Raw genomic sequence first — 18,758 nt, 5'->3', positions numbered from 1 at the left:
GACCTCACTATTTTTTTTTACTAATAAAAAAATTTGTAAAGGGTGTCACAGCAACATGGGCAGTACAGCCTCCATTTCTCAGCAGTAGCTTGTGTCTATAGGTGCCAACAGCCTGAAGACCTTTTGTGAAGAGATCACATATTACTGTCCCTTGAGTGATGCACCCTAAGATTTCCAATCTTGAGCAAAAGCCACTTGCCCTGGCCACTGGAGGATTCCACCCTGGAGTCAACAGGACTGACAGCCACATGTCCGCATCAGCTCAGTCCCTGCAGCTAAGACTGTCTGTCCATACTCACAAGGTTCAGAGCTCTCACTGTTCCCTATCCAGATCAGTTTGTATTTTCTTTCTGAACACAGCACAAAATGTGGCCATATTGGCTGCTTGGGCCAGCATGCGCATGTCGCTGAGGGCAGGTGGCAAACGCCATCACCAGGAGTCCGTGCATCCCCCTGCAGCTGGAGCTGACGTCTTTGTGACGAATCCCTGTCTCAGCTCTCAGTTCCAGCTTCACCTTGGCCACAGGCCACATTCAAGCTATTTTCCAGGGGCACTGCTCTGCAACTCCTTAAATGACAGTTTTCCAGTTTGCCTGCAAACTGCTTACCACCAACAGCTGCATGCCTGCCAGCCTGAACGTCACCCCTCTGCTCACCGGGACTAAATGAGAGCTGAGAAGTCACTTCTCTCCCTGCTGAGGAAGGATGGGAGACAGGGCAGGAGGCACTGACTCCACCATGCCAGGGACACTTGGCAGTGCCATGGGACTGGATGTGCTCCACAAGCAAGCACACGCTTGGAGCCCGTCTGGGGCATCGTGTGCAGGCTGCTGTGGCTCAGCCCTGGGCACCAGCTCTCCCCATCTGCCGCAGAGATCTCCAGTTGGATGCAATCCTAAAGGAAAATCTGCATTTCCATCCGAGTGAGTCTCCCATGTCACTTGAGGGCAGAAGGGGTGTCAAGGTTGGAATGAGAACATAGAGCTTGCATGGTAAAAACAAGGTCTTATGAATATATCCTCTCTTTACTTCAGAAACCTGCTTAAAAAGCAGGTTTTCACACACTCAAAAGATAGCAGAAACTCCATGAGACACCAGAAATGCTGGTACGCTGCAAAATCCTGCTGATAAGGTATGCAGATGGACTCCATCAGTAAACTCTGATGGAGACAGCTGATACCAAGAGACAATCTCTGCCCCAGAGCCGGCAGGGTCAGCACCCCTCACCACGTCGGAACACACACAGCCTCCCCAAAAGGCTGCCTCGCCCCCCAAAGAAACCCAATATGTACTCAGGAACTGGGACAATTCCCTAGTCCTTTCATCTGCTGCATTAACCAAGTAGCTGTGACCTGCCTATCTAGTTAGATAATGGGCTCTAAGGTATCTCTATTGTAAGGGATTTATTAAAGACCACAGCAGGCACATTCCTCCCTGCAGGAAAAAATACCTTAATCTACTGCAAACCCTCCTGGCAAAGGCTCCTATTTGAACAGATCAGAAATACAAGTTTGTTCTGGTCTGGACAGTGTTTGAAGTTACTTTTCCAGCTAATGAACAGACTTGTTTATAATGAAAGGACAGAGAGCATCCAGTTTTCTAAACAAGCGACTTCATGGCGCTCTGTTTTGTGGCATGTAGTTATGGCTAACCTGCTGCATGGTCTCTACACCTTATATTTCAGATGAAAATAAAGGAAAGTCTTCTACTAAATCAAAAACCTTTTTTCAGGCCCAGTCTCCCTAACAAGACACAAAAGAAGACAGTGGTCTTCCACAATCAAAAGACAAAAGAAACTGTTTTCCAGACCAATATTCAAACCCAAACACTTGCAATATATTTTCTTACCACACCAGCGTGCCTGACAGCATTGCAACACCAGCTTGCCTGACAGCATTGCAACCTAATGGTTAAAGAGTTAGTTTCTAAACAGAGAGGATCTGACAAAAAATAAAATAAACCAGGCAAGCACCAGGCCTGGCTCCTGCTGTGCCTCCTGTCCCCAGAGCCACCCAAACCCTGGTGACAGACCCCACCATGCTTTCCTCCCCCACTTCCAAGGTTCGCATGGGTACTGGTGGGGGTCACCTGAGGGGCTCCTCCTGGCAGGGGTGTCTCAGTACACCGAGGGGTGACTGCATGCCTGGCCACCGGCCATTTCCAAAAGGAGCAGGCTCACCTGCAAAATAACTCACCTTGGCACTCCACGCCTGGGTCACCCCAGAAGAGCTCCTGGCACTCCTGGCAGGTCCGACCTCCAAAGCCCGGCATACACTGGCACTGCCCTGTGAACTGCCAGAAAAAGCCACAACAGGGATGTGACCACCTCAGCAGCTTGGCCCCGCACCGGAGCAAAGGCCAAGGTGTCAGAGCATGCCCTCACTCCCCTCACCTCATTGCAGGCAGGCCCAAGGGAGCGCGCAGGGTCGCAGCCACACTGCTCGCAGCCGGTGCCACTGGCGAGCCTCCACGTGTGGGGGGCACAGCGGTCGCAGGTCTGCCCCACCACGTTGGGGAGGCACCGGCACTGCCCTGTGGCTGCCTCGCACCGGCAGTTCTCAGAGTCCTCGCAGTCCTCACGGATGGTGCCCAGGTAGTTGCAGACGCACTCTGTGAGGGAAAGATGTGTTGGCTCAATGTTAGCCTGGCCTCTTGTTACCAGCCTGCCCAGAGCTCACATTCAGTTTGTTCTCCGAGTCCGCTGAGGTGTGGGCAGATGCTGGCACATGCCCATGCCCACGGCCAGGCCTGGCTGACCCAATGCTGAATGATGCCCAGCAGCATGCAAGAGCACTCCTCATGTCCCAGGCTGGCCACCTCTACAGCTTCTGCCCCAGCACAGTGGTGGAGGTGACAGGAGCCCCTCATTCAAGCAACCCAGCCTTCCCCCTCTTCTCTTTCCCTCCCTCTGTACACAACCAGCCTCTGTCTGGATCTCGTCAGCCGGCTACAGTGGGGGATCTGCCTGGCATGGCCGATGGTGTGCCAAGCAGAGCAGGGCTCCACTTGCCCACCTCATGACCCATCTGTCCTGCTGGGCTTTGTCTGGTGCCAAGAGAGGAGGGTCTGCCTCCCCACTGCCCAGTTCAGCTCCCCACCATGGTCCCTGCTCCCACTGTCCAGACACATCTACAGGGATGCTGGTGTAAACAAAAAAAAAAAACCTCACCCCGCCACCCCGGTATCTGGAAAAGAGGTAAACAAAGATAGCTAACAAGAGGGCAAGAAACGCCCCTCCCACAAAAGCCTGATCCTTTCACCACATGTAGATGCTGTCCTTGCTCTCCCTGTCAAATGTAAAGGACTCCCCATCCCTGCCAGGAGTCCCGCTGAGCTGCAGGGCAGCTGCACACAACTCGAGCTGGAGGTAGTAAGGTTTCTCCTCCACCCTAAATGCTCCCAGGTAAATTTAAGAGTTCAGGCAGCTGCTGATGCCCCATGACATGGCTGGCAGAGGGGCTGTGGCCATGTCTCGCCACTTACTTCTGCAGTCCTGCTGCACGGCGCTCCCATAGTAGCCCTGTTTGCAGAGGTGGCAGTTTTCGCCCTCCGTGTGATACAAGCACTTCATGCATGTTCCCGTCTTCTTGTCACAGGCCTCTGGGTCAGTGGTGTCGATGTTGTTGTTGCACTGGCATGGCTGGCAGGCGCCGCCAACCTCGTCGGGGCTCCCAAAGAAGCCAGACGCACATTCATCACATCGACTGCCTGTTTGAACAAACAGGCACGGTGGGAATTACCATCGTGGCTTGCTAGAGCACAGTCCTGTCAACGGCAAGACTGAGGCAAGACAATAACGGTCATTAATGGTCTGGGGGGGTGTTAATTAGACCATGCTCAAACCAACAGAGGCAGCGCTTGGCAAGACTGCGGCAACTTGGTGTGGCACGGATGGTACTGCCTGGGGCACCAAGGCATGATGCTGCAACCCAGCTACCAGCACGCTCGTCCCCTCGGTTCCATGCTGTCCTATCCAACTCTGCCAGCCACCCATCGTCCCTCGCCACGCTGCTGGGGATGAGGTTCACAGTGGTGATGGCATTGCCTGCACAAGCCACTCTGCCCTGGCACCTTTCAAGTGCTGCCAACCTCCAGTAGCAACACATTGATTCTGGTGCTGTGGTCACACCCAACCACCCATAGGAACATACTCACAGGGAGGTTCAACCCAACCAGCCCCCCTCCACGCACCCACCAAGTACCTATGTATCCTACGCTACAGACACACACGACTTGCAGTGTGACTGGATCCTGGTAACAGCCGCTGGCAAACTGGCGTCCGCTCTCAGGGCCATCAGGGCAAGGGCAGGGGCGGCAGTGGTCGCCTGATCCCAGGATTGGGTCTCCATAGTAGCCAGCCTGGCACCTGCACAGGGGGGTACATGGCATGTAGGGGATGCAGGCAAACCGACTGCAGCCTTGCCATAACTACATTCAGGTTTTCAACCACTGTGAAGAACCAAAGGGCAGAAACATCCTTACGGCTCTCCCACGCCACTCAGACTCTGAGCAGCTGTGCCCACAGAGGCAAATTTGTCTGGCTTATGCCAGTGTAAGAGCAGGAGACTCAAGGCAGATGCCTCTTGAGAGGCCTGCAATGAAGAAAGCCTCTCTGAAGCCTTGGGGTCCTGCAACATGCTCTCAGCTGCCTGGGCAGGCACTGCTGGAAGGCACAAGGCTGCAGGCAGGGAATAGGGGGTCCCCACTCCCATACTCCTCTGGCTCCCAGGGGCTTTCCCTGTGGCTTCACACTCACCTGAGCAGCACTGCTGTAGAGGCACAGCTGCTGCGCCCATCCTGCTGCGGAGAAAGAGAGGGCTGGGGAGGGGGCATGCACGGTACCTCTCACAGTTGTTCCCTGTCGTGTGGTCCCGGCAGCTCAGGCACTCCCCGGTGTAGGGGCTGCAGTCATCGGCGTGGCCATTGCAGTGGCAGGGCTGGCAGCTGGGGAAGCCCCAGAAGCCAGGCAGGCAGCGGTCGCACTGCCGCCCATACACCCCGGGGAAGCAGTGGCACTGGCCCGTCTCTGCGTCGCAGAAGGCGTTGTAAGAGCCTCTGGCATGGCACTCACATGCTGCAAGGAGAGGGGGAGAGGGGCTGTGTTTCTACGGCAAGCCGTACATGCAGGGCCCCGACCACAGCACAGCCCAGAGCCAAGGACTTAACATACGTCGGCATCCGCTTGGCCCAAAACTAAAGGTGCCAGGGGCACATCTGTCGCATTGTCTTCCAACAACGTTGGGACGGCACTGGCACTGTCCTCCGCTGGGGTCGCACACTGAACTCAGAGAGCCCTGAGGGTCACACTGGCATGCTGAGCAAAGAAAAGCATTGGGGGGAGTGAGTACTGTGGCACAGGACACAAACCACCTGCCCCATCCCCCCCACACACATTCCCCATGCAAACTGCTCTGCCTGCAAGCACCATCCAGGTGCAGTTTGCCCTAAAGTAGATGGTTACGTACATAACGTGGTCTCGTGTAATAGTGCAGAAATGCTGAATATAATGTTCTTGCAGACGTCTGTCATGGGGGTTTTCACAACACTCCTGCTGTTTTCCAGGCACCGGTACCTTTGGAAAGTTTCCCAAGCGCTGTTTGTGACCACGTCTTCACCCGAGCCTCCCACTGTGAATATGTCCAGTGATTTGCAGTATGGCATGAGAACAAGCTACAAAACAATTTTACAATGACAAAGTGTCACTCTTTATAAATAGCCTCCATCAAAACTGTGAAAATTCAGTATTATCCTGCTTCCTATTATCCTTTTTTGGCCAAAAGGCAAACAGCCAGACAGTTTTGGGTGAAATAGTTCTGTTATCTGCAAGTCTTACCAAATCTACCAAATTCTATCCATTCAAAAGAAAAAGGTTGATGTTGACATTTATGTCATACATGGCACACATTAGCCTCCCTAAAAAAACCTACAGGTCTGTGAAACTAGCTGCAGTCCTGTAAAATACAGCAAAAGCCTCTTAGCAGAAAGACAACTCACATACTTTGAGACTGAAGAAACCTATGCCACTTTACATTGTTCAGTTAAACTCTGGCTATAGATGTAAGCAACAACGTTGTAAAATATTACTTTGGATTTACACAGACACGTGCCAGAGGAGAGGCAAACTTTCAGACTTTTAAGTACACTTTTACCCCAGTGCATCCCTGAAATAATTTCTGCTCACAGAGTCAATGAGCGTGTACGGGCTCTCTGTCTCCGTATCCACTGAGGAGTACTGGGGCAGCTCCAGGCGGATGGTGTAATTCAACCCCTTCTCAAAGCAGACCGGCCGTGGCAGAACAACATATCTGGATCAGAAACAGGAAACAATTCTTACTTCAAACATCCAGCACCATAAAGCGTTTTAGGTAGCCCTGTAAAGCAATCAAGATAACGGAAAGCAGCCAAGACCAGGCAGAACAAAAGCTACGATGTGAAAAAGGCAGTTTGGAGGCTTGTGCAAGTCAGAGCCGGAAAAGCTTATCAGTGAGGTGAAGAGTCATACCGATGTTCACTCACAGGCTGTGCAAACACTTCCCCCCCCACCCCCCCACCCCTGCCTTTACTCAGTGAAAGAAACAAATTGGAAAATGAGAATAAACTTAAAAGCTGTAAGTCTACAGACGTTAAATATGTTTTTATAACCCACTGGAAAATAAATTTCATCCATTTTCATAGAAGTCATGGCAAACTGAAAACGTGACATTACTCTGTTTCAATTTTTTAAATGCTTTTTCTCCTTTTGGCCCATCCAGTCATACTGACCTGGAGCCGGGTGACAGTGAGACGACCTGATTATCATCATCGGGAACTGTATTGCCACACCGGCTACCCGTGGGAATCTTGCCTGGGCGCGAGACGCTGATCACAGCTTTTTCCCACTGATCTGGCAACTGGGGTTAAAAAAAGGCTGATCAGCATCAAGCAATGGCTGTAAGCTCCCGGGAGCACCCAGAGCTCAGGCCAGGAAAAGCATGCACACAGACAGGGTGATCACTGTGCTTCGGGGAGGATGGAGCTGCAGCTCTAGCATCAATGGGGCATCTACCAGCCGTAGGTTTGGGCTGAGACAAGACAAGGCAAGTGCCCCTGGGCACCCTCCAGCAGCCTCCCTCTCTCCCTCCCTCCCTCCCAAAAAAGCCATGACATGGTGTAGGTGCCCCATCTGTGGCACAGCACTAGTGCAGGATTTGGAGACCTCCTCTCCCCAAACCTCTGGCTACTGCACCTTAGTATTTCACTGCAGTCAACTGCTGCCAAGCTCTAGATAAGGAGCTGGAGGGATTCTTCTCTTTCCCTTCACCCTGCAAATTATTCACTGTTGAAACTGACTGCTTGCAAACACTTGGCTGCAGGCATTCAACATCCAAGATGGGTAATTTCTCTCGTAATGTGTGTAACAGCACACCCATTAGAAGGCTGTCTGTCTGATGCCAAATTTATATTCTAATCTGCCCTGACGGGACTTGTCACTTTTTAATTTGCTCATTAAACAGGTGCTGAAACAACGCAATAATGGAACAAATTGTAAAGCAAATAATACTAGTAACAGTCAACATCTCAGATTTTCACACATCTCAGAATTTAATTGAGTGTCCATCCTTGTCTTCCAGTCCTGATGACTCCTGGGAGCGCCAAGCTCCTGTCAGTCATGCACTGGGAGAGACAGCACCTGCCAGGAGGCAGCAAAGCCCATACTCACAGACCTACCTGCGGCTCGTAGCGAACCAGAATATCGTACTCCATGGAATATGGGATGTTGTCGATGTAGAATTCCAGGTACGCCCCTTCAGGGACCCTTACAAATCCTATGCCTGTCCACGATGGTGTGCGGTCCGGCGTGTACTGACGCTCTACTATGTTTACTCCCTACAAAAACAGGGAACAGAGATTTTTAATACTGATACATTAAATTTCCAAGCCCCATGGGAGTGCATGAAGTGATGAGTTATGCTGATGGATCACGTCTGGATCACAGCATTCATTGTCTGAAACCCAGAGAACATGAATTCTCTTCTAAACCCATATGCATGCACACTGTTGCCCTTCCACTTAACGATATACAAAAAGCGAGAAAGACAAAAATAAATACTGCACAACTCTTTATCCATTTCTCTGTTATGGTGGAGATTTAAATTTTAACACTTGCTGTAAGTAACTAATCTCCCAGATACGACACCTCATTCACTGTAAGGACATTCACATCATACTCATAGCAGTTGGATTTATAGCAGTGGCACGTAACTGCTCCATTAACTGCCCAAGCTGAGTGCTAATTACTTCCTGGCTCCACCAGCCTACTCCAACACAAACCACTGCTCAGGATAACATTTAAAAAGCATATCACAGCTGTCATAAGTAGGGTGTCACTAAATGACAGAGATCCTTATCTGATAGATATTTAATAGCCAAATCAATACATGGTCACTTCTTTCAGTCTGAGGTGCCAGGTTTTTACCTGCTACTCTTTATATAAAGCAAAGAGGAGGAAAAAGGCAACAGAAAATGGAAGTGTGTGGTGCTAAAACTTCCTTTTTCAAATAGATCTGTATCCACAAATAGTTGTCTCAATAGAACAACATCCTGTACATTCCTAAGGAAGTCACTTCAATAGAAAGGTATAAAATGTAAGGAAATGTCTATATATATACCTATCACTTCAGGATGTCCTCTCATGTATTCTGACACATTTTGAAGAGAGCCTGGCTGTAAGTTATTACCCTTTGGCCTTGCACAAAGGGTCGGAGCTCCCCAGAAAGGATGGCAGGTGGGATGTGAGTGAGGGCATGCAACTGTGGGGACCACAGGGCTTGGCACCATCTGAAAATCCCTGCAACTCTCTGCCACTTCATTCCGCCTTGTGCTGGGAATTCAGAGTTTTATTCTGCCACCAGATTTAAGAGAAAGGTTTTTAATATTAGCAGTTTTTAAAATTGTTTGTTCTGAAGGTTTCAAAAGGTAAATCAGAGGCACATCCCATGGCTCTGCTTGGCAAGGTGGTTTTTCATGCCAGGCTCCTCCATCCCCGAGCCTCAGCAAGACCTCAGGTACTACCTCCCAGCTGGGCAGACACAAATGCATGAAAAACCCTGTGCCAGCTCACATGTCCTCTGCTATGGTCCAACTTCTGCTCTGCTCTGTCTTCCCTCTCTGCAGTAACCTAAGAGCAAAAATCCTCTGCCTTGGCTGAAATTGCAGAGTGGCTACATTTTGCCTGAAATAAATGAATTAGGATCAAGTACCCCAATTGCAAGTAGACTGCTGCTTTAGAGAAACCATTATCTCATCTCCCTAACTCCTTGCTGGAGGCAAAAATAATTGATGTAATCACCTAGCTGTTGTTAATGAACTAAAAGCAAGGCCGTGTGGTGGTGATCAGAAAGAGCCAGAGATCCTGATGTACCATGCCAGAAGGCAAAACAAGCCACAGGCAACCTCGCTTATAAAAACAAGTTTTTGCACAATCAACTATGGGTTTAGTCATTAATAAAAGAAATGTTACTGATGTACAGAAACTCTAAAAAGTGCAGCAATGTGCTTAAATGCATGCTTTGTTCCCTGCTGGTTTCAGTGGCACCAAAGAGAAGAGTCAGTGTCCCACTGCTCTTGAGATAAGAGGGGAAGGAGAAGTGGGTGCAGTGGGGTACAGAGAGGGATGCTGACAGCCATGATCAAACTGTACAGCCATGATCAAAGAAACAGATTTTAAAGTAAAAATTATCAGTTTCCCCCACTAAATTACTACATTATTTATTGATACAAAGATTGAAGTGGAACAGGTTGACAGTTTTCTGATTCAATTCAGTTTTGTGTTTTCCACATTTTAATTGCAAAACACTCAGGGTATAAACCAGATGCTTCCAACACCCAAATGGTGAAACAACTTTCCCACAGCTGTCCAGACACACCAGCCCACTAAAACTGCTACTCACGGGACCCAAGCTGGCTTCTTCCGCCTCATAGATGTAATGATCGAGGGAAATGAAGTAATAGCCAGGCTCCACCTGATTGCACTGGCGTCCAAACATGTGGGGCCGGCATTCGCATTGGCCAGATTGACTCGAGCAGCTGAAATGGAAGAGCAATGAATTTACAACACATCTTGGCTATGCGGAGACAGTGCTAGAGCTAACTTCCACTTTGACATTTTAAGTGATACAGGAGGAGAAGCACTTCTGGACACAGCTGCATCTAGACATGAGATGTTCTCAGGCTCTGCAGCTGGACCATCTGCACTGATAAAATGGCAGCACAGTCCCAGGCACAGTCTTGGCTCAACCCAAATATCATTCTCCCAAACAACTCTTAGGCTCAGGCTGGGAACAAGTACGGGCCAGGGACCATTTCCAGTAGGCAGTTTGCATGTGGTTTCCTCTGTTTAGATGGCAAGAGGATTTCATACTACAGATGCAGGCGGTTCCCTGAGGCCAGACAGCAGTCCTGGGAGAGCTTCACTCGCTACCACCGATGTAGCCAAGAGGCATGTCTGTCCTGCAAGCCAAGGGCAGCCTCAACTTCAGGCTTGCAGGCTGTATCTGTTTGTATGGGCTCGGGCAAAGCAAGAACGTGCATGACCTTGCATGCCCTGAGACGTCAAGCTGCTCTCATACACTTCAAAGCACATCTCGAGAGGTCGCCCACCAGCAGCTATGCACAGGGGAAAACCCTATCTGGTTGCTTTTAAGTAGGATGGACGTAGCCAAGGATGTGGGAGAGACAGCCATCACTGGGGAATGCAGAAGGTCTGTCCAAGGTGACATACAGCAGCTCCACTACCTTCATAATGAGCCATTTTATTTTCTCAATACAGCTCTATCCCCAAACTGCATTTTGGTGGTTTTATTGCCCTCCAAGAGTCCACACTGCATCACAAAGAATCCTTGAGCAAGTTGTATTTTTGAACACACCCAGTCACACTTTTTCATAGGACTGGTTTCTGGTCCACTGAAATACAGCCCTTTCTTTAAATCTGAGTGAATCTTAGAAACTTTTTCTAAAGTCTAATCCCTCTGGTTTTCATGCAAAATCTCCAGGCTTCTCAAGCCCCCATTCTAAGAGTAATTTTTAACTGAAACCATTTTTGAAGTTGCAGAGATTCACTTAAATGTTCACTTTGAGACGCCAGAAGTGCCCTAGCTGGCCCAGAAAGGAAGCTGAGAAATTTCCCCTCTGGGGATGGCAATGACTCCACCACCTGGGTTACAGTAGTGGGATGAATTTTGGCACTGGGATGAATTTCGAGTGAGGTGCAGCTGCCCCAGGCGCTGCATCCCACTCCTTGAACTCCAGCCAGAAGGCAGCAATTCAGCAGCTGAGGAGAGGAGCCCTGTGGAGAGCGAAGCTCCCCCTTCCCACTGATGTTAGAGAGCAAAGATGGGAGACAGAGCCTGGCTTTGCAGCTCTCCTGCAGCTGCTCTCTGCCCATGCCAGGACACGGCATGTCCCCTCCCCATGTGGTTTTGCAATTGCTGGGCTCAGCGCATGGGAAACAGGCTGCAAAGCCTTGCAGGGCTGCGGCCAAGCCATACACCAAACCCCTGGAAGGCGCTGTGCCAGGGGAGCAGTTACGAGCTGTGCCACATAAATGATCTGTCCGCAGGGAGCCAGCACGGAGGAGTAAATAATCACTAACAACCACACTGCTGTCTGCCAAGGGCCAATAACTCACTCAGGAGAGGAGGGAAGAGACGGCCCTTGGGACATTCCCACAGCGATCCCCACTGCAGATGGGGTGTCCACAGGCTATGACCACTTACAGGAGTCACACTGGGACCAGTCACAAACTCCCCCAGTGTGGTCCCATGGGCTCCAGTGGGAAACAGTTTGTCCACCCCCTTGGGAAACTTCTGTGGCTTTAGAGAAAAGCAGAACGTTTCGAAAGGTTTGTGGAGGGAAGGGGACGGGAGTGGGAAAAGGAAAGCAAAGGAATGTGCTGCTGTTGAAAAGCCTGGGGTCAGACATGCACCTAGCACACAGAAAACTGCTTTGGTTGGAGAAGCAGTCTGGCTACCCAGCACCCCTCTAACCTGGCATTTAAGCCAGGATCTTCCACACTCTTACTGATGGATGCATCTTCAAAACCTAAGCTTTTCTCAGAAAAATCTCCACCTCTCCAGGAGACACTTCCAGGTCCACATCCCAGCCCATGCAGCACCACCGGGGCAATGCAGCAGTACCGTGCAGCTAGCATGCTTCCCCCAGCACTGGTGGACAGACTGACGGACTGGCTAAAGGGCCAGTTCAGGAGCAAACTAAGAATCAGCCTGACAGCCCATGTCACTGATTCCTGCTTTGATCTTGTAAGAGCAAAGCTTTGACACAGACCATACCGCAGGTTATGACCAAGGCAGAGCCCAAGTCATGGCTGGTTCCTACCCTGGCTGACCAAAGGCAGAGCTACACTGAAAAGTTTTGCGTGTTCAACTGCACCAGTGGCACAAACAGAGGCTGCTCAGCATGGAAAAGACATGGATGCCCCTGTCACCCCTTGCCGCAGTCAAGACCTGCCACTTTCTGGAGCAGAAACAGTCCCAGACCTCCTCCTCCAGAGCACACTGAACCCTGGATGTGGTTGCAAACAAAGCGAAATTCACTAGGGTGAATGATTACAGGAGAGTAACCGGGCTGAGACTTACTTGTTATTCAGCGCTCCTCCCTGGTCGCAGTCACATGGCCGACATCCATCCATGTCATTGCTCAGGCCCCAGTGCTCAGGCTGTAGGAAGAAACATCACCAGCGCTGTAACGTAGTGCCAATTTAATTGCATCTCCCCCAAAGGCACATTTTGAAATAATCAGCATAAGCTAGCCCAAACTGCCCCCTAACCCATGAATCCTGCTGCTCTGGTTGCGGGTGTAGACCCCAACTGGCTCCCCTCCACTTTACTGACCATCTCAAGGGCTTGAGAAAAAAAAAAAAACCACAACAAAATCTTTCTGCCTAGCTTTAAAAGTAAAAGATTTAGGAAGACCCAAGCTCAGAGTCCTCAGTCCTACTGCACCATTTACACCAGTTTGGGCTCCTGACCCATGAAAGGCTTGGAAAAACACAGCCCAGTACATCACACCACAGCAGAGAGCTGTGAGGCTTTGTGCAGGACAATGCCCTTGCAGGCTGCTACTCTGCAACTTGCTTGTTGGACAGACAGACAGACATACTTGTTTAGCTTTTCCATGTAGTTCACTTTTAGATAAGACAGCCTGTCAGTGTTTATACAAACACATCCAGTTATCTGACAGCGTGTTTCTGTAACACTCCAGCATGCATAAACACTATATGGAAATGTATGTGTATGAAGTAATCCCTGCCTAAAATAATGGCCTGTATGTAAAGGAATTTTTTTGTAACAGTGCTTCTTTGACCATCTTATCTTTCACCCCAGTGAGGGCTCCAGCACAACTGCCCCAGATCACTCATTTTCAGAGAGATCACTACAGGTATCCTAATGTCTCACTCCTTACCGTCCAGAGAATTGATCTGGACACTCTTGTCTGCCTTGATGCCTCTCAGCTCCCCGTAATGCAGTGTGCTTCACGGCTCCTGACATCCTGAGGTGCCCACTCCCGCCCAAGCGCCAGGCACCCACTCGCAGGCAGACACAGACAGAGGCCAGCACCTTGCTACCTATGCTTTCTGCACACCAGCCTCCCTCACAACAGCATCTCCTAATTTATTTTATGGTAAGCTCCTTACCAGGCAGTGATTGCACTGCTTTCCTGTCACCAGGCGCTTACAATAGCAGTTTCCTGTCTCCGAATCACAAGGATTCCCCCCGGGGTGGGTACCCAGAGGGTTACATGCACAAGCTAGATTGGGAAATACAAATAGGCAGGTCAAAACACAGAACTGGAGCTACATTTTAGACAGTATCCAACCTAAATATTTACATTAAAACTTCCCCTGAATTCTGCAGAACTGAGATTAATTGCATACTTTGCCCACCACCCTTCCCAGTAAAACTTCCTTGGCTTAGAAACTTATAATTAAAAACAAGTAAGAAGGATTCTGCTACTTCCACTGAATACACCAAAATTATCAGCTGGGGAACTGAGTTTTAAGGATGAGTGGACTCCAAGCTATGGCAAATCTACAGGACACTCTTCCTTTAGCAAAAACCTGAAACAAAGTAGAAAAAATCTCACCCCCCAGACCAATTTCTCCCAGCTCTAACAGCTCCCCAGAGAGCTTTTGATCACACATAAAGGAACATATGTTTTTACTCACACTGACAACCCGCTGGGTCATCAGCACTCAGGCCATAGAAACCTTCTTTGCAGAGGTCACAACGCTCCCCTTCAACAAATAATTTACAACGGCATTGTCCAGCAATGAGGCCAGTGGAGAAATCAGTGTAGCGATCACAGATGCCACCATTCTGGGAGCCAGCTGGGTCACAGTTGCAAGCTAAGAAGGAAGCATTGCGCATGTTTTATTAACTGCTACAAAAGAAAAGGCCAAGTCTCACACTGAATTATTTAACTCAGTTTCTGTGTAGAGAGAGTGTATCATTCCTGCAAGTATTATACATGATGTGGGTTCAACACGTAATGACCAGATAAACCTCCAGATACTCAAAGAGAAAACAAAACCCAGACAGGCTCACTCAAGACCTCCAAGACAACCACCTTCCCTCAAAGATCTTTGTTCAGGAGCATGGCACTGGTAAAAAGAAAGCCAGTAAATCCCAAATTCTTCAGGGAAAGCCCTGGGGGGCCACGGCCAGGATGCCATGGCTATCCCTAACCCAAGGAGCAGGGCTGCACTTACGCTCACAGACGTCAGGGTCCCGCAGATCTCTCTCCGGGTGCTGGAAGTAGAAGGGTTTGCATTGCTCGCAGTTGCGTCCTACAGTGTTGTGCTGGCAGTCATCACACACTCCCCCGCTGGTATTCCCCGTTGTCATGTACACAGCCATGTCAAAGTGGCACTGGTTGGAGTGGCCATTGCAGTTGCACTCTGTGACAAAGACAGAAAGCAAAGTAAGAGTCTGGTCCCAGGGGAGATGCAAGTCTGCAGAAAAGACACACCAAAGTCAACCAAAGAACATGCAGGATTTTTATACTGTCAGAAGTTCCTGAGTAACAGCATGTTAACACTCACACCAGACTCCAGTTCTGCATTTTACTCAAACTCACTTTTGCATGCGTTACTATTGCGGCCTTCAGCGGGTCGCCAAGGTAAGTCATGGTAGAAATCCAAACACTGTTCACAGTTCAACCCTTTGGTATTATGTCTGCACATGCAGTGCCCGTGGACCTGTCATTAAAAAAAATTAAAAAAAAAAAAAAAAAAAAAAAGAGGGGTATAGTTGGTTATAAAAGAGGAAGGGGAAAAAAACCCAATAATGCAAAATATAACTAGTACATAATGGATATAGTTTTGGAGACTTTAACGCACATAACTGCATGCAGGAAGACACAAAAGGACCACAGGAGTGTCCTTTACCCGCCAAGGTAAGAATCTGTCCTTCTTTCCTTACTGGAACTAATGCTGAATAAACACTTTCGGACATGAGCAAGGAGAGCACAGTTCCACCTCAATAATCACAGAAGCCTCCTGGACCTAAAAGTTAGCTGTTCATTTAGCTGTTAATTAGCTATTAACATGCATCTAGTTATATCAGCACTCGCTAGCCCAGCGCCTTCTTTCCAGCCCTACCTTGGTTCTCAAAGCAAAGATACAGACAGTTTGGATGGGTTTTATCCATCAACCCCAGGCTTTGCCTTCAACACATACAGGCCCTAAGTAGACCAGCAGTAACTGTGTGACAGTTGCTGCCATAGACAATGGGGACTACCAGCACTGGAGCCATGATTTTACAGGCACAGCCAGTCTTACTGCTGCTTGGGTGGAGACACTCACCAAAAGCGCAGAGCAATGAAGCATACCTGCTCGCCCTGAGCCCCTGGGACAACCCACACAACCTCCCTGTATGCCTCCACATTTTCACCCAGTTAATAACTCACTCATTAACAGGGGTGCTATTACTGCTTGTCAGGCAAAAATCATGGGGAAAAAACAGAACCCAGGAGGGATGTGGCACTTGCACAGACAGCAGGATTTTCCTTCAGAGCCTGCTGTTAATTAGGGCTACAACCTCCACTTCTCAGCTGATAATGACCGATACAAACACAGGTCATGTTTGATTCTCAAAGGTGTTTCATACTTTGATGTCTCTGTTCACTTTAATTTTTGGGTAACCAAGTCAACCCACACCCATCTCTGGCCCCATAAGGTTACACTCCCATTCTGCATTCCTGCCTTTTAATTTCATCAGCTCTTTAACATAATTAGAAAAAGAATGCTAAACCAATTTTCACCTAATCTGAGTTCTCTGTGCTTGATTAACACCAGTAATGACAAGTATGTTTGCTGAGAAGGAATAGTTTTAATTTTTCTTGTTTGAAAATTAAGGGGGGGGGGAACTGGCAGGGGCAGAATGTCATCTTTAAACCTGTGTTTAAATCATTTAAAAGAGAAGAACAGACAGGAACAGCTTTATGCAGAAAAGCATGAATATTTACCATTCCTTCCACTTCTTCATTAAAGCCATCCACTGGTGCACACTCACTGGCATGTCCATAGCAGAAACAGTTCCCACGAACCACCATGTCGTAGATGGCATAGTAGTACTTCTCTCTGATCTCCATCCTAGAGTCCAAGAGATTATCTCCCAGTGTGTGCAGCTTGATGAATTTGACTCTCAGATTTGTGATCTTCAGTAGGTCTGCAGGGACACAAAAAAAAAAAAAAAAAGAACCCGATTTTGGAGTTATTTACCAGATATTGTACTGAATGGGAGGAAGCCAGGTGTGACTTCCCAAGCACACTTCCTATGGACAGGTTAGACCAGATTTAATTTCAGCACTTACATACCACACATCGCATCACTTCATACTCCCAAATTAAAAAAAAAAATACAATGTTTTACTACAGGTTGATCACTGTTTAAGTTAGCTTAAGTAAAAATACTAGTCTATTTTATTGTAGACAAACATAGGCACAAACATAAATATTAAAGGCATGCACAGCAGTACCACCAAAAAGACACTGGTTCTTTGGGGCTTTAAAATGTAAAATGGGCAAGGACCTGATATTAAGGAACTGCTGAAAAGTGGACCAGGAGCTTTAAGAGTTACAAGCCTCTTGGAAAAAATCTTAGTTGGAAACAAGACACAAATAATTCTTCTTTATTATACACCCAACTTTCTTGGCAAAGATAATTAGTCACATTTTGCTGACAGAAGCAAGACCCCACCACTGACCAAATACAAATAAGTTCTCAAGGAATAACCCATGGGAAGACAATATTGCAGTAACTAATTCATTCTACATGTTCACTTTGATATTACGAATCCTGTGCAATTTCTTATAGCCTTGAACTAGGCTTGAAAAAGCACTTCAAGCCCATGAAAGCAGAGTTTCTCCTTGAAAATGTTGGTTAAAAGCACATTCAACTGATAGAGCAATTAGCAGACACTCTTCTACTTCAGATATTCTCTTCTGCTCCAATTAGCTTTACACTGAAGGACACAAACTGAAACTGAGAATGCGTATTAAATCGGAGGTCAAGTTTAAGCCCAAACACTGCAGCTCCCTACTCAGGCCAAATGCCCCACAAGGTTTCTCTTTGAGCCACCCTCAGCAACAAATCTTTCTACCTATGCACACCTGGATTGTCACCACTGTACACAAACGCTACAGTAATTTGACAGCCACACCTGTGTGGTCCAGCCATGCAGTGCTACCAAGGTCAACTGTTCCAAAATCATGAATCAGATGTTCTAAAAAATTAAAACACAACTCCCTTGATTTTAGCTAGAAATGCAAAATTATATAAGTACCTCTGTAGTTCTGTTTTGCTTTCTGAATACTGTACAATTATGGGATCATGTTCCAAGGTTTCTCTTAGGTGACTGCATGTATTTTGGGGAGAGGGGTCTTTAATGAAAATAAATCCCCAATCAATTAAGAAAAGGACCAACTACAACAATGCGTGGAAGAACAGTCACTTGAGTTGACAACATTGATCGTTATTTCCCAGCAAGTCACTGTCTAAGTCCGGAAAAGAAGCCATACCACAAATGTATTCATATGACTTCAAAACTCTTATTGGGGCAAATGCATGGCTTTGTTTGCGCCTTACTGTTTTTTGTAAGCAAATAAGTACAGAAATGCTTTCAAATGAGCCTGGAAGGTAACTGCATACATACTTTGAATCCTTGGACTGTACGGATCTTCAATTCGAAAAGCAGGATCTAAAACACGATATATTACCTGGAGGAAAAATGGTATAACAAAGATTCAGCTTTAAAAATAAGAGAAACTGTTGTCTATACGACAAACATTTGAAAAAACCTGTCTGACCTCTCCCTCCGTTGAAGGTTCAATGTCGGAGTATCGGGAATCACAGATGATATCATCCACTTTCTTCATGGGTCCAGTTGAAATCCCAGGAAATGAGCTCTCACAGTCATATGCAAAATACCTATATACTTGCCATGTTTTTCCAAAATCAGATGACCTTTCTATTAACATTGCAGCAGGACGGAATGTCTAATAGTAAGAAAACCAAAAGAGATTTTTTTTGGTTAATTATTACTTGCATTTACATTAAGTGCTTTTAAGTGTGAGCAATCCACATGGCCTGGATTTTAATCTCCCTCCCTGCACTATTTCCAATATTTGGAATATTTGGAAATATCAGAAATATTTTTCTGCTGATATCCCCCTTCCTGCTCAGAGGCAGATCATCGAAGTA

The 18,758-nt window shown here is 47.8% G+C and overlaps 1 protein-coding gene across 1 annotated transcript in view; it reads right to left on the bottom strand.

Annotated features, from left to right (window-relative positions):
- The window catches only part of LAMB1 (laminin subunit beta 1), a 44,273-nt gene that overhangs the window by 18,787 nt on the left and 6,728 nt on the right, over positions 1 to 18,758 (bottom strand). Inside the window, exons 5-23 of the mRNA XM_074903300.1 lie at positions 18,365 to 18,553; positions 18,211 to 18,274; positions 16,522 to 16,724; positions 15,133 to 15,253; positions 14,765 to 14,953; positions 14,222 to 14,401; positions 13,691 to 13,803; positions 12,633 to 12,712; positions 9,930 to 10,065; positions 7,708 to 7,866; positions 6,763 to 6,890; positions 6,182 to 6,305; positions 5,466 to 5,670; positions 5,171 to 5,314; positions 4,843 to 5,074; positions 4,203 to 4,366; positions 3,484 to 3,708; positions 2,393 to 2,610; positions 2,196 to 2,292 (exon numbers count right to left, since the gene is read on the bottom strand). Of these exons, the coding sequence (XP_074759401.1) occupies positions 2,196 to 2,292; positions 2,393 to 2,610; positions 3,484 to 3,708; positions 4,203 to 4,366; positions 4,843 to 5,074; positions 5,171 to 5,314; positions 5,466 to 5,670; positions 6,182 to 6,305; positions 6,763 to 6,890; positions 7,708 to 7,866; positions 9,930 to 10,065; positions 12,633 to 12,712; positions 13,691 to 13,803; positions 14,222 to 14,401; positions 14,765 to 14,953; positions 15,133 to 15,253; positions 16,522 to 16,724; positions 18,211 to 18,274; positions 18,365 to 18,553 (2,971 nt within the window). The remainder of the gene's footprint in view (positions 1 to 2,195; positions 2,293 to 2,392; positions 2,611 to 3,483; positions 3,709 to 4,202; positions 4,367 to 4,842; positions 5,075 to 5,170; positions 5,315 to 5,465; positions 5,671 to 6,181; positions 6,306 to 6,762; positions 6,891 to 7,707; positions 7,867 to 9,929; positions 10,066 to 12,632; positions 12,713 to 13,690; positions 13,804 to 14,221; positions 14,402 to 14,764; positions 14,954 to 15,132; positions 15,254 to 16,521; positions 16,725 to 18,210; positions 18,275 to 18,364; positions 18,554 to 18,758) is intronic.

The sequence above is a fragment of the Athene noctua genome, chromosome 3 (assembly GCF_965140245.1).
Source record: "Athene noctua chromosome 3, bAthNoc1.hap1.1, whole genome shotgun sequence".
NCBI classification, from domain to species: domain Eukaryota; kingdom Metazoa; phylum Chordata; class Aves; order Strigiformes; family Strigidae; genus Athene; species Athene noctua.
The sequence above is the reverse complement of the archived record's forward strand: the minus strand, read 5'-3'. Positions and strand labels throughout refer to the sequence as shown.